The sequence below is a fragment of the Oncorhynchus masou genome, chromosome 25 (genome assembly GCF_036934945.1).
Source record: "Oncorhynchus masou masou isolate Uvic2021 chromosome 25, UVic_Omas_1.1, whole genome shotgun sequence".
Classification (NCBI taxonomy): domain Eukaryota; kingdom Metazoa; phylum Chordata; class Actinopteri; order Salmoniformes; family Salmonidae; genus Oncorhynchus; species Oncorhynchus masou.
Window position 1 is genome coordinate 35,880,320 of NC_088236.1, and position 14,261 is coordinate 35,894,580.

The following is a 14,261-nucleotide window of genomic DNA, read 5'->3' on the forward strand; positions in this document are numbered from 1 at the left end:
AGGTTCTGGAGAACCAGATGAAGGCACACATGGCAGATAAGGAGATGCTGGAATCCAGTCAGAGCAAGTATGAGGAGGAGGTCCAGGAGAAGTGTTGCATCATCAGCGAGCAGAAGGCGGTAAGAGCTGCCAGTTAGGATGTGGCCAGATTCTTACAATAATCACATGGACCTGGTTTATTTTTCACATTAATCACGCTGACTTGGTTTATTACAAAGTTCCAATAACCTTTTGCCAGGAAACTGTGATGTATCGTACATGTGCTGTGTTGTTCTGACAATAGTAGTGAGCATTTGATACTTTATAAATGCGATACAAACTGTCAGACATGTTAAGGCTGCGTGTAAATGTGCTTTGAAACGTGTCTCTTCTGTCCATCCCAGACCATCAATGCCATGGACTCTAAGATGGCCAGCCTGGAGCAGAGGATTGCCGAGCTGTCTGAGGCCAACAAACTGGCAGCCAACAGCAGCATCTACACCCAGAAAAACATGTGAGTGTTGTGGACTATCTCAGTTAGTTACATAGTTAATTAGTTAGTTAGGAAGATTGTCTACTGACTGCGCTGCGTGTCTATTTATCTGTCTGGGCCGGACAGGAAAGCCCAGGAGGAGATGATCTCGGAGCTGAGGCAGCAGAAGTTCTACCTGGAGTCCCAGGCTGGGAAACTGGAGGCCCAGAATGCCAAGCTGGAGGAGCATCTGGAGAAGATAAGCCAGCAGGAGCAGAGCAACAAGAGCCGAGTGCTGGAGCTGGAGACGAGGCTGAGAGAGGTGAGGAGAGAGGAAAGAGGAGATGGGGAGAGGATGTGGGCAGACAGGGGAGGAGAGGGCAGGAAGGTTGGGGTCACATGAAGGAGGAGAAGGCAGGAAGGTTGGGGTCACAGGAAGGAGGAGATGGCAGGAAGGTTGGGGTCACAGGAAGGAGGAGAGGAGAAGGGAGGAAGGTTGGGGTCACAGGAAGGAGGAGAGGAGAGGGGAGGAAGGTTGGGGTCACAGGAAGGAGGAGAGGAGAGGGGAGGAAGGTTGGGGTCACAGGAAGGAGGAGAGGAGAGGAAGGTTGGGGTCACAGGAAGGAGGAGAGGGGAGGAAGGTTGGGGTCACAGGAAGGAGGAGAGGGGAGGAAGGTTGGGGTCACAGGAAGGAGGAGAGGGGAGGAAGGTTGGGGTCACAGGAAGAAGGAGAGGGGAGGAAGGTTGGGGTGAAAAGAGGAGGAGGAAAAGAGGGCCAGGAGAGCAGTCGACGGGTTGGGCAGAGAGGGATGCCAGATAGAGGGGTCATGTAAGGTGAAAGGTCAAGCTCCCCTGTGGGTTGTTGATTTGCCAGATCAGCATCTTTCTGACTCACTGACCCATCTGGATCCCTCCTTCCTCTTCCTGACTCCTTTCTGTCTCTCCCTTCTCTCTGTTTGTCCCTCGTGTCGTTAGATGGGCTTGGAGCACGAGGAGCAGAAGCTGGAGATCAAACGTCAGGTGACAGAGCTGACTCTGTCGCTGCAGGAGAGGGTGTCTCAGATCAGCGGGCTGCAGGCGGCACGCCACTCCGTGGAGAGTCAGCTGCAACAGGCCAAGTCAGAGCTGGAGGACACCACCGCTGAGGCTGAGGAGGAGATCTGTGTTCTCAGAGTGAGTGCAGGAGGGACACACATACCAGTCTGCTGTTATTACTGTGATATTATGACGTACAGTACAGCCACCAAACCTGTCTCTCTCTCTCTGTCTGGTAGGCCCACCGAGACGAGATCCAGCGCAAGTATGATGCCCTCAGAGACAGCTGTGCGGTAGGCCACCCCTTTGTAACACATTTTCTCTCTCTCTCTGCTACCTCTCTTTACCCTGTCTCTTTCTCTCTCTTTCTATTCTCTCTTACTCCTTTCAGGATTCGAAGGCATTAACTGAGTTGAATCAGATAAGATCAGCTATTACAGATTTCCATTGGCCGTGTTTCCAGCCATCAGTGAGGCCTTTGTTTTTCCAGGAAAAAAGTAGAGCATCAATTCGGTTATCCGTCTGTTTTCAATCCCCACTGCTATTTCTACTATTTAGAAAGATATCTGTTTGTTTTATGCGGTTCCTCCATATCTTTTTTGCCAAGAATAGAACTAAGTCTTGTATTTAGGTTGATGTGATGAATAATATATACCCATATCTTTTCATATCTCTTTGTCAGCGAGCGCATGAAAACTAACCCTGGGAAGATGAGGTTATTGTGTTGTGGTGAGGGATTTAAAAACCTTCAAAGTCACATTGTTTGAATCACTGCTGGGTCTCACTGTGGTTAATACATAATGGTCTCTCTTTATCCCCTTGCCCTACTTTTGTGATCCTCCCACTCGCAAGCTGTTGAGAAAGAGTATTCTTCCTAGATTCGGCTGGCCGATATTCAGGCAATCATTCCCAAGTTCGGAAACAAATTAAGATTGTTACGCCTGGCCCCCCATGTCTATTTCTGTGTATGGCACCTGTTTGTTCTGTTTAGATCATTGATAACACAGTGCTTCTTGCAGCCCTGCACCATTCAAAAACAGCAGAAATTAAATATGGGCAAGGTTGCATTGACATGAGGTAGTAGTATATCAATAATAGATACTGTTATGTACTGATGACAAGTGTTATGTAACATGCCTGGAGGTGAAGGTCTGGGTGCTTTGGCTGTTGTTGGGAATTGGCTCGGCTTTGTTTACACATCTTTAGAGGGTAGTGAATTCTATCCAAACCCACTGTATTAAATCACAAACACCTGGATGCTAGCACCAGTGTTAATCTACCCCGGGTTCTGCTACTAGACTGTCCTGTGTTTTTGTGTGTCCTTTAAGGAAACTACAGAGCTTCAACCATGGCTTGTCCCGGAGTGTGTGTGTGTGTGTGTGTGTATTATCATGTAGGATGGAGTAGAGTACATTGCTGATGAACAGATCCCGGCTTATCAGTCCCATTGTTGACCTCCCATCTCTTCTGAGTATTTTGTCATTTCTGTCAGTCCTCAGCCCCTAGGGCCTGCTAGAGAGAGATGACTGATGTTTGTTCACTCCTCTGCCCTGTCGTCCTGCACGGTACAGAGCAGCCGGCTCCCCAGAGAGAGGAATAACATCTAACTCAGCTTCAGAAACCTCTGACCTTCGTTTGCATAGGGTATGCACTAGTATGCTGGCTGATTAAGAGGACATAATGGTGCAGATGAATAGATTATGCAGTTCCCTGCTCAGCCCTGGAGAGTGACATGAAGGCTGTCTAAGATAATCACGTTTCCATGGATATTTATCTCTAATTGCAAAATGGTTGCCTTCGCGGGCTGTAATGTACGCAGCATTCACTGAAAGAAACTCACGGTGATTGTCTCAAGTGTTCGGTAATCCAACGAAACGCTGTGCGGGTTTCGATAAAATCCATACGCTCTGGTGAGGACTTTTCACTCTTGTCTGTCAACGGTCATTTAAATGATGAGTCTTAATGCCCTCCTCCCCCCTTCCCATTGATTGGTCATTCTATTTCACTACATGATGAACAGGTCCACCACTACATCACTACACCGTAGTATACATTGAAAACATATACTGTTGTGTTGAGATGCTGGTAATGAACCTAGTGTAATTCTTCTCCATCCCTCCCTCAGGTGATCACAGACCTGGAGGAGCAGCTGACCCAGTTGACCCAGGAGAACTCTGAGCTGAACAGACAGAACTTCTATCTGTCCAAGCAGCTGGACGAGGCCACAGACGAGACGGAGGAGCGCCTGCAGCTGGGCCAGGACGTGGACCGCCTCCGCCGCGAGGTGGCTGACCGTGAGATGCACCTCAACAACCAGAAACAGGTGTGACTCACGCTCACACCCATCCTGCTCAGTGTACAACACTCTAATGTTACTAGAATGTGTTCATGGAGAGTCTAGTTTATCATGTTTTCAATTCAAGGGGCTTTATTGACATGGGAAACACATGTTTACATTGCCAAAGAAAGTTAAATGGATAATGAACAGAGGTGAAATAATCTCTCTCTCTCTCTCTCTCATATATACCCCAAAACACATAACTCTCCTCAGTCCTCAACAATCAATTACAGGTGACACACACAAAAACATACACACACACTTCAGCAGCTACTGTGATTAAGTGGAGTATAAATCAGGCAGAAGATACTGGACTGTTCTTTTGTTATGAAGCGCTAGCTCAGTGAGCAGAGAGAGGAATAGGAGGCTGTGTGACGCTGTGCTCTGCCCCTGTGGGAGGGGGTGTGTAGGCGTTCAGTAGCTTCATCTCTCAGTCTCTCTGTCCTAGCTAGTGGTTGTGTAACCAGGGATGGAAGTCATAGATGAGGGATCCGACCGTGAGTGGGAGGGATGTGTCATCCACATCGTTCCCAGGTCGTGTCAGCCCTGGATGCGTGGACTTCAGAGGACCATGGTGCTGCTGCAGCTATATTTGTATCCCAATGTTTGTCTCAAGCAGAGAAATAGGAAGCATAAATCCTAGCTCAGTGTCAGCCCTATGTACAGTACATAGGCCAAATGCATTGCCTTCATGAATCTATACAACTCTCAAAAGCACTTTTAACTGTGGCGCACAACCCATTGATATATGACAATACTGATGTTGGTTTGGGATAGTATGTCTATTACTCAGAGGGCTGCTTCATTAAGGCCACCATGAAAAGCTCCTTAAATGGTTGTATTAGTGTGCGTTTTCACCCTGCAATCGCTCTGTGTTGTTCATGTTGTCTGTAGGAGCAGAGCAGTGCCTTCTATTCTCCTATTCTCATTTAACCTCCCCTCCACGTCCTGTGTTAGAACATTGAGACGCTGAAGACCACGTGCACCATGCTGGAGGAGCAGGTCCTGGAGCTGGAGACCCTGAACGATGAGCTGCTGGAGAAGGAGAGGCAATGGGATGCCTGGAGGGGAGCCCTGGAGGAAGAGAAGAACCAGGCTGAGAGGAGGACCAGGGAGATCCAGAGACTGCTGGACAACGAGAAGCAGAACAGGTAACACAAACACAAATCAACACACACACACATACACACACACACTCATATGGCCCCCTCTCTTACTCCTGTTCAGGCTGCGTGCGGACCAGCGCAACTCGGAGGCTCGTCAGTCTATTGAACAGGCGGTGAAGGAGCACAAGGCTGAGATTCTGGCTCTGCAGGAGGCCCTCAAGGACCAGAGACTCAAAGCAGAGAGCCTCTCTGACACAGTGAGCCTTATGTGTCTGCCTGTTCATCTCTCTCTCTGTCTGTGTATCCATCTGTCTTTCTCTCGGTCTCTCTCTCTCTGTCTGTCTCTCTGTCTCTCTGTCTGTTTGGCTAAAGCAGACCTGTACATATTTTCTTGCCTCTGGCCCTCTAGCTGAATGAACTGGAGAAGAAGCATGCCATGCTGGAGATGAATGCCAGGAGTCTGCAGCAGAAACTGGAGAGTGAGAGAGAGCTGAAACAGAGGCTGCTGGATGACGTGGGTTATGCTTTCCTCTCATTCTGCATGTGTTGCAATTGAGTCATTAATATCATGTCATGTTAAAAATGCCTCTATTATAACCCGATATGTTTGTGCGTCTTGTGAGAAGTGAAACATCACATCATGTTTGTGCTGCTGGTGTCCCTCCACAGCAAGGTAACCTGCAGCAGCAGATGGATGTTCAGAAGAGCCACATCTTCCGGCTGACCCAGGGGCTGCAGGAGGCTCTGGACCAGACTGACCTGCTGAAGACTGAGAGGACTGACCTGGAGTACCAGCTGGAGAACATCCAGGTACAGCTACACTCCCTCACACACACACTCACTTACTCACGCACACACACACACATACTCACTCACTCACTCACTCACTCACTCACTCACACGCAAAAATATGCTCATGCACAAACACAAACGCACTAACATGAATTCACACACACACACACACACACACACACACACACACACACACACACACACACACACACACACACACACACACACACACACACACACACACACACACACACACACACACACACACACACACACACACACACACACACACACAGAGGTACGTTAGTAAAAATTCATTGCCTTAGTAATGTTCACTTAGCTCCACCTGCAGGCTGTGTTCTCCCATGAGAAAGTGAAGTTGGAGGGGACCATCACCCAGCAATCCAAACTCATAGACTTCCTCCAGGCCAGGGTGGACCAGGGGGGCTCCAAGAAGAAAAAGGTGAGACTGGGCAGCTCACAACACAGGTACAGAGACACAGAGTACACTAATACATTTCTAGAGCACCTTTAACTAGCGTCTGCTATGGGCCCTGTTCATTCTACCCCCAATCTTTTCTCAAAATGTTTGCCTGTGACTGTTATTATGTCTGTGTGTGTGTTCCAGGGTCTATTTGGACGGCGCAGAGAGGACCTGCTGGCTGCCATGGTGGCCCAGGGCCAGTCCCAGGTTCCCCAGCAGGTGTCCCCTGTACCCTCTGTGCAGCCGGTGCCCCTGCAGTACAGCGACATGAAGATGGCCCTGGACAAGGAGCGCTCCCGCTGCTCTGAGCTGGAGGATGCACTGCAGAAGATGAGACTGGAGCTGCGCTCCCTACGAGAGGAAGGTAAGGACACAGTCATCTCAAATAAACAGGAAATAATCCCACTAAAGACCACGGCTGTAGTCCAGCGCATGCTATCGCTTCAAGCAGAACATCAAACTCACACCAGGCCCAAACAACACTTCCTTGTGACTTTCCTTTGATTCCTCTCTCTCGCTCTCTCTCTATCTCTCTCTCCCACTCTCTCTGTCTCCTCTCTCCTTTCTCTCACTCCCTCTCTCCTTTCTCTCTATCTCTCGCTGTCTCTATATCTCTCTCCCACTTTCTCTGTCTCCTCTCTCCTTTCTCTCACTCTCTCTCTATCTCTCTCTCCCACACTCTCTGTCTCCTCTCTCCTTTCTTTCGCTCTCTCTCTCTTTTCTCTCTCTACTTTATTTCTCTCTCTCTCCTTTCTCTGTCTCCTTTCTCTCTCTCCTCTCACCTCTCTCTCTCTCTTCTCTCTCTTTCTCTCGCTCTCTCTCTGTGTGTCTCTCACTCTCACACATATACACACATTCAGCAGTCCAGTACAAGCCTGTGGACCATGGTGGTACCCCTGCTACCCCTGGCACATCGCGCCAGCAGATGATGATGTCTGCCATGGTGAAGTCTCCCGAGCACCAGCAGGGCCCGAGCAGCCTGCTGGCTACCGCTAACTCTGGCCGCAGGAAGGAGGTTGCCACCCCCGAGGGTGAGTCCTTCTGGAGGAGAAAAAGGGGACATGGGAGTGTTTATGCCCAGCTAACACACTGCATCAGATGAGACCTCTGTGTGGCCTTCAGCAGTGTGTCCATATTTCCATATAATGCAGTATAATTAAAGTAATAGGCCACCAACTGACATTATAAAGATACTTGGACAGAAATCACTCAGGCAAGCTTTCCTGATGGCTACTACTGTCCTACAGAAATTCCTCTTCCTCCTAATGCCTTAGACCTTTGTCCTTTGTCCTTTGTCTCTCACACTCAACAGAGAGAAGGAGAGTCACTTTTGAAAGTAAGTTCTCCTAACTCATGGAGCCCGCAATTTGCTATCCCCTTCCTTTTTGCCTCTCTACCACACTCCGAATGGGCCAGATTTGAAAAGCTCTGCACTGGGATCAAGTGGCAGATGTTTCTATATAGTATGGTATGCTACGTTATGGTTTCTAATGCTTGTATTGGAGTTTCCACTTTCCAGTAATGCCTTTCTACTAAATTATTCTAGCTCTGGAATTAGTATTCACTTCAATTAATAACTAAAGTATTTTCATAGAATGTAAGTTTACATGTCTTTACATACAGTGCCAGTCAAAAGGTTGGACACACCGACTCATTCAAGAGTTTCTTTATTTTTACTATTTTCTACATTGTAGAATAATAGTGAATACATCAAAACTATGAAATAACACATATGGAATCATGTAATAACCTAATAAATGTTAAACCAATTTGATTCTTCAAAGTAGCCACCCTTTGCCTTGATGATAGGTTTGCACACACTTGGCATTCTCTCTACCAGCTTCATGAGGAATGCTTTCCCAACAGTCTTGAAGAAGTTCCCACATATGCTGAGCACTTGTTGGCTACTTTGAAGAATCTCAAATATAAAATATATGTAGCTTTCTTTAACACAGTAACATTACAATGTAGAAAATAGCAGAAATAAAGAAAAACCATTGAAGGAGTAGGTGGGTCCAAACTTTGGACTGGTTCTGTACATAAATCATAAAGACATTTTCAATCCTGGCTTGCGTCAGGTAAATCATTGTAGAAATGTAATTCAAACCAGCATATTGGATGATTGGACATTACCAGCTAGCAGAAAATCAACATATCATGTTAAAAAAAAGCCATTATGTGTTTGTGACACACAGTGTATGTGTTTGTATTCTACTTGGAGAAATGAGACTGAAAACATTTCCATAGTTCTCTGTTGTTGAGCTAAACTTTCCTCCCTCTAAGTGCACAGCTTTGGAAATCTGAAGCAATTGCCTTTACTTCTGTTTGCCTACACTCCAATCCATTGACTCTCAGGCAGCTATCTGCCCTGCACCTTGAACCACTGCAACCCAGACCTGCACACCTTACAGAGGGGGTTTTCTTTTCAGCTTTTCACCTTATTCCGCAATGTAGAAACCACAGGAGGTTGGTGGCACCTTAAATGGGGAGGACGGGCTCGTGAAAATGGCTGGAGCGGAATCAGTGGAATGTTTTCAAATATATCAAACACTTGGTTTCTATGTGGTTAATGCCATTCCATTCACGCCGTTCCAGCCATTCTTATGAGCTGTCCTCCTCTCAGCAGCCTCCACTGGTTGGAACATATTCATCCTGTTCCCTCAATGAGAAGATTCCTGGATGCATGTGTTACGTTCCAGTTATGAACTGATCACTGGTGAATGTTGGGATCAATATGATTTACCTTTTCATTTCAGATCCTCTTTATCTTTAACGTTTTCACATTATGTTGGTGATGCTTCCTTTCCGTTGCCTCACTTGCACAACTGACATGACACGGTGCACTGGATGTTTCCCTTGTTAAAGAAAGCAAACCGATAATTGTGGTTGCTATAGAGACCGTCCCTCCTCACTGTCTTTCCTGGCTGTGTTCAGAGTATGGCCATCGCATGAAGGACAGTCAGAGGGACAGGGAGAGGGGGAGGCAGAGGGAGAGCGTTCACCACAACACCCCTCACCGCTTCACCGTGGGACTCAACATGAGGGCTGCCAAGTGTACTGTGTGCCTGGATACTGTGCACTTTGGTCGCCAGGCAGCCACCTGTGTCGGTATGTTACGTTCCAACCATCCTCTCCCCATCACAATGATCAGGCACATTTCTGTTGAGCAAGGCTTTTTCAGAAGGGTGGCTCATACAGTACTGTGATTCTGGCATTCCGAGTTTGAACAGTTTTCTTCTCTCCTTCAGAATGTCATGCTTTGTGTCATCCAAAATGCTCCCCCTGCCTTCCTGCCACGTGCGGCCTGCCTGGGGACTGTGCCCTGCACATGGCTGAGGCGCTGTGCCGGGACAAGGGCAGCTCCCCTGGCATGCAACTGAAAGAGGCCAGCGGACATGTTCGCCTGGAGGGGTGGATGAAGCAGCCCAGGTGGGTCTGTTAATTCTGGTGTGTGGACTTCATGCCCACTACTACTGTGAAACAAATTTGACTAATAGGACTATACTATAGATCAACACGGACTGTCTGCTTACCCTTCAAGTTGACTGCATTTAGACTGATTGCTAATCCCTCTCACTGTATTTGATTTGATCTGAGATGTTTCTTTAGTACTAAAGCATAGTTTTAGGCTACAGTATTATCCTCATCTGTTCTAGGCATTGACTATCTCTGTGATAGTCTATGCTGCTGGCCCAGTGACAGACATGTTTGTTCTGTAGGAATGGGAAGCGTGGCCAGGGCTGGGAGAGGAAGTATGTGGTGCTGGATGGGACCAAGGTGACCATCTATGAAACAGAGCCCAGAGAAGGTCTCACTCCATTTCCTGTCCCTTCAGTACATATGATTATGAAATAGGTTGAACTATTTTCCATTTTTTTGGTAACAATTCATTCTTATTTCATTTAGCTTACAGTGTTCTTGATTGCAGCCAGTTGGTGCCTTTTAGTCTGTGTATTTCTTAGTGAATGTTGATTTCCCTCTGTTTGTGTTGTTCAGACTCAGTAAAGCCACTGGATGAGTTTGAGCTGTGTCTGTCTGATGGAGAGGTGATGGTGCACGGGGCTGTCGGGGCGTCTGAGCTACCCAACACCGCAAAGTCAGGTACACACAAACTTGTGTTGACTTATTAACTTATTAGTAGTATCATGATCTGTGCTTAGGAAAGAACTGTTCCCCTCGTTCCCTCACTGGGCTGTGATGTGTGTAGATGTGCCGTATGTGCTGAAGCTGGAGTCCCACCCCCACACGTCGTGCTGGCCCGGACAGACTCTGTACTTCATGGCTCCCAGTTTCCCAGACAAGCAGCGTTGGGTGGCCGTGCTGGAGTCTGTGGTGGCAGGGGGGCGAGCATCTCGGGAGAAGGCTGAGGCAGATGCAGTGAGTACCACAGTACTCACCACTATGGAGTTAAATTAGTATAATTACTTACTGACACACATACATACAACCCTAAACCTTACCCTAACACTTACCCTAACCCTAAACCTTACCCTAACCATAAACCTTACCCTATCCCTAAACCTAAACCTTACCCTAACCCTAAACCTTACCCTAACCCTAAACCTTACCCTAGCCCCAGTGGTAGAATAAGTACCCAATTGTCATACTTGAGTAAAAGTAAAGATACCTTGATAGAAAATGACTCAAGTAAAGTCACTCAGTAAAATACTACTTGTGGAAGTGTCTAAAGGTATTTGGTTTTAAATATACTATACTATATATACTTTTATATATACTATACTATATAAAAGTTAACGTTATTGCTAAAATATACTTAAGTATCAAAAGTAAAAGTATAAATAATTCAAATTCCTTATAAATCCTCTTGGTACCCCCTCTGACCGACACTAGAAGCTGGGATGGATGTCCCTACAACCATTTCATTCGCTCTTCCGACTGTCCATCAACTCCCGGCTGAACCCTACATCACAGCCACTGACAAAACACATGCCTGCATTCATTACATCATAGTGCAGCAGGAGAGAGGGATGTCATTACGGTAGATCGATTTATAGCCATTAATCAAAATAATTATTAGATTTTAAACAAAAAACACTTTCTGTTTGTCATAGATGGACAAGATTAATATGAGATGAAAGGAGAGTTCCTAACGATTTCAGGAAGTCAAGCTAGAGTTCTGTTCACAACGAATGTCTCGCTTTAGAAAATATGCACATTTTCTTTAACCCTAAACATACAAATATGTATTGTACAGTTATAAGGAAAGTGAAGTCATTTCATAATTTGATTATACTATATTTAGAAACCAGATAAGTCATGTCAAGCCTTATTCATACAGTTTTGTTGAATACTAATACACTGTATAAAATATTTAATATTTGCCTATTTTTTAAATCATATTTGTACTGTGCACTTGAGCTTGTGTCCTCAAAAGTGACTACACCTCAGCAACTGAGAACTATTTTTACCAGAAAGTTGAGATTTTAACCTTTCATTGAATATGCAGCATTACTAGTTGTTTTTTATGGCTCTCTTATGATACATACTTACTTTTTGAATACATTTAGTTACATTTAACTGGTTTAAGCAAACCAAAAGGCACCATTTTCTTGTTTTTATTTATTTCTGGATAGCCAAGGGCACACTCCAACACTACAAACAAAGCATTTGTGTTTAGTGAGTCTGCCAGATCAGAGGAAATAGGGATGACCAGGGATGATGTCTTGATAAGGGCCTGAATTGGAAAATGTTTCTCTCCTGCTAAGAATTCAAAATGTAACAAGTACTTTTGGGGTTTCAGCGAAAATGTATGGAGTAAAAAGTTTGTTATTTTCTTTAAGAATGTAGTGAAGTAAAAGTAAAAGTTGTAAAAACTATAAATAGTACAGTAAAGTACAGATACCCCCAAAAACTGTACCGAACAAAAATATAAATGCAACATGCAACAATTCCAAAGTTGTCACTGAGTTACAGTTCATGCAGTATAAGGAAATCAGACAATTTAAATAAGTTAATTAGGCCCTAGTCTATGGATTTCACATGACTGGGAATACAGATATGCACCTGATGGTCACAGATACCTTAAAGGTAGGGGAGTGGATCAGAAAACCAGTCAGTATCTGGTGTGACCACCATTTGCCTCACTCAGCGTGACACATCTCCTTCGCATAGAGTTGATCAGGCTGTTGATTGTGGCCTGTGGAATGTTGTCCCACTCCTCTTCAATGGCTGTGGAATGTTGTCCCACCCCTCTTCAATGGCTGTGGAATGTTGTCCCACTCCTCTTCAATGGCTGTGGAATGTTGTCCCACTCCTCTTCAATGGCTGTGGAATGTTGTCCCACTCCTCTTCAATGGCTGTGGAATGTTGTCCCACTCCTCTTCAATGGCTGTGGAATGTTGTCCCACTCCTCTTCAATGGCTGTGGAATGTTGTCCCACTCCTCTTCAATGGCTGTGGAATGTTGTCCCACTCCTCTTCAATGGCTGTGGAATGTTGTCCCACTCCTCTTCAATGGCTGTGGAATGTTGTCCCACTCCTCTTCAATGGCTGTGCGAAGTTGCTGGATATTGGCAGGAACTGGAACATGCTGTCATACTCGTCAATCCAGAGCATCCCAAACATATTCAATGGGTGACATGTCTGGTGAGTATACAGGCCATGACATTTTCAGTTTCCAGGAATTGTGTACAGATCCTTGTGACATGAGTCCGTGCATTATCATGCTGAAACATGAAGTGATGCTGTCCGATGAATGACAACAACAATGTGCCTCAGGATCTTGTCATGGTATCTCTGTGCGTTTAAATTACCATCGATAAAATTCAATTCTGTTCATTGTTCGTAGCTTATTTCTGCCCATAACATAACCAAACCGCCACCGTGGGGCACTCTGTTCACAACGTTGACATCAGCAAAATATGCCATACACGTAGTCTGCGGTTGTGAGGCCGGGTGGACGATCTGCCAAATTCTCTAAAATGACGTTGGAGGCGGCTTATGGTAGAGAAAGCTCTGGTGGACATTCCTGCAGTCAGCATGGCAACAGCATTTCCCCACAAGACTTGATACATCTGTGACATTGTGTTGTGTGACAAAACTGCACATTTTGGAGTGACCTATTATTGTTCCCAGCACAAGGTGCACCTGTGTGATGATCATGCTGTTTAATCAGCTTCTTGATATGCCACACCTGTCAGGTGGATGGATAATCTTGACAAAGGAGAAATGCTAACTAACAGGGATGAAAACAAATTTGTGCACAAAATTTGAGAGAAATATGCTCACTGTGCATATGGAACATTTCTGGGATCTTTTAATTCAGCTCATGAAACATGGAACCAACACTTTACATGTTGTGTTTATATTTTTCTTCAGTACAATTAAGTAGTACTTTAAAGTATTTTTACTTAAGTACTTTACCCCACTGCCTAGCCCTAACCTTAACACTAACAATAACCCTAACTTCATGTCCACATCCCAGTTCAACTCTAACCCTAGCTTCATGTCTACATCCCAGTTCAACTCTAACCCTAGCTTCATGTCTACATCCCAGTTCAACTCTAACCCTAACTTCATGTCCACATCCCAGTTCAACTCTAACCCTAGCTTCATGTCTACATCCCAGTTCAACTCTAACCCTAGCTTCATGTCCACATCCCAGTTCAACACTAACCCTAGCTTCATGTCCACATCCCAGTTCAACACTAACCCTAACTTCATGTCTACATCCCAGTTCAACTCTAACCCTAGCTTCATGTCTACATCCCAGTTCAACTCTAACCCTAGCTTCATGTCTACATCCCAGTTCAACTCTAACCCTAGCTTCATGTCCACATCCCAGTTCAACTCTAACCCTAGCTTCATGTCCACATCCCAGTTCAACTCTAACCCTATCCTCAACCACAACATAAACCCTAACTCCAGCTTCATGTCTACATCCCAGTTCAACTCTAACCCTAGCTTCATGTCCACATCCCAGTTCAACTCTAACCCTAGCTTCATGTCCACATCCCAGTTCAACTCTAACCCTAGCTTCATGTCCACATCCCAGTTCAACTCTAACCCTAGCTTCATGTCCACATCCTGGTTGTGC

At 45.7% G+C, this 14,261-nt stretch overlaps 1 protein-coding gene across 7 annotated transcripts in view; it reads left to right on the plus strand.

Annotated features, from left to right (window-relative positions):
- Positions 1–14,261, plus strand: part of LOC135514211 (citron rho-interacting kinase) — a 51,711-nt gene that overhangs the window by 24,475 nt on the left and 12,975 nt on the right. For 2 of the 7 annotated variants that reach the window (XM_064937511.1, XM_064937515.1), the window contains exons 11-29: positions 3–119; positions 384–493; positions 599–773; positions 1,427–1,624; positions 1,726–1,779; positions 3,612–3,809; positions 4,782–4,975; positions 5,052–5,187; positions 5,340–5,444; positions 5,600–5,740; positions 6,063–6,185; positions 6,351–6,570; positions 7,067–7,237; positions 7,519–7,542; positions 9,141–9,314; positions 9,455–9,635; positions 9,926–10,014; positions 10,203–10,307; positions 10,414–10,583. In XM_064937511.1, the coding sequence (XP_064793583.1) occupies positions 3–119; positions 384–493; positions 599–773; positions 1,427–1,624; positions 1,726–1,779; positions 3,612–3,809; positions 4,782–4,975; positions 5,052–5,187; positions 5,340–5,444; positions 5,600–5,740; positions 6,063–6,185; positions 6,351–6,570; positions 7,067–7,237; positions 7,519–7,542; positions 9,141–9,314; positions 9,455–9,635; positions 9,926–10,014; positions 10,203–10,307; positions 10,414–10,583 (2,685 nt within the window). The remainder of the gene's footprint in view (positions 1–2; positions 120–383; positions 494–598; positions 774–1,426; positions 1,625–1,725; positions 1,780–3,611; positions 3,810–4,781; positions 4,976–5,051; positions 5,188–5,339; positions 5,445–5,599; positions 5,741–6,062; positions 6,186–6,350; positions 6,571–7,066; positions 7,238–7,518; positions 7,543–9,140; positions 9,315–9,454; positions 9,636–9,925; positions 10,015–10,202; positions 10,308–10,413; positions 10,584–14,261) is intronic. The other 5 variants (XM_064937512.1, XM_064937516.1, XM_064937513.1 and 2 more) reach the window with 3 other exon arrangements.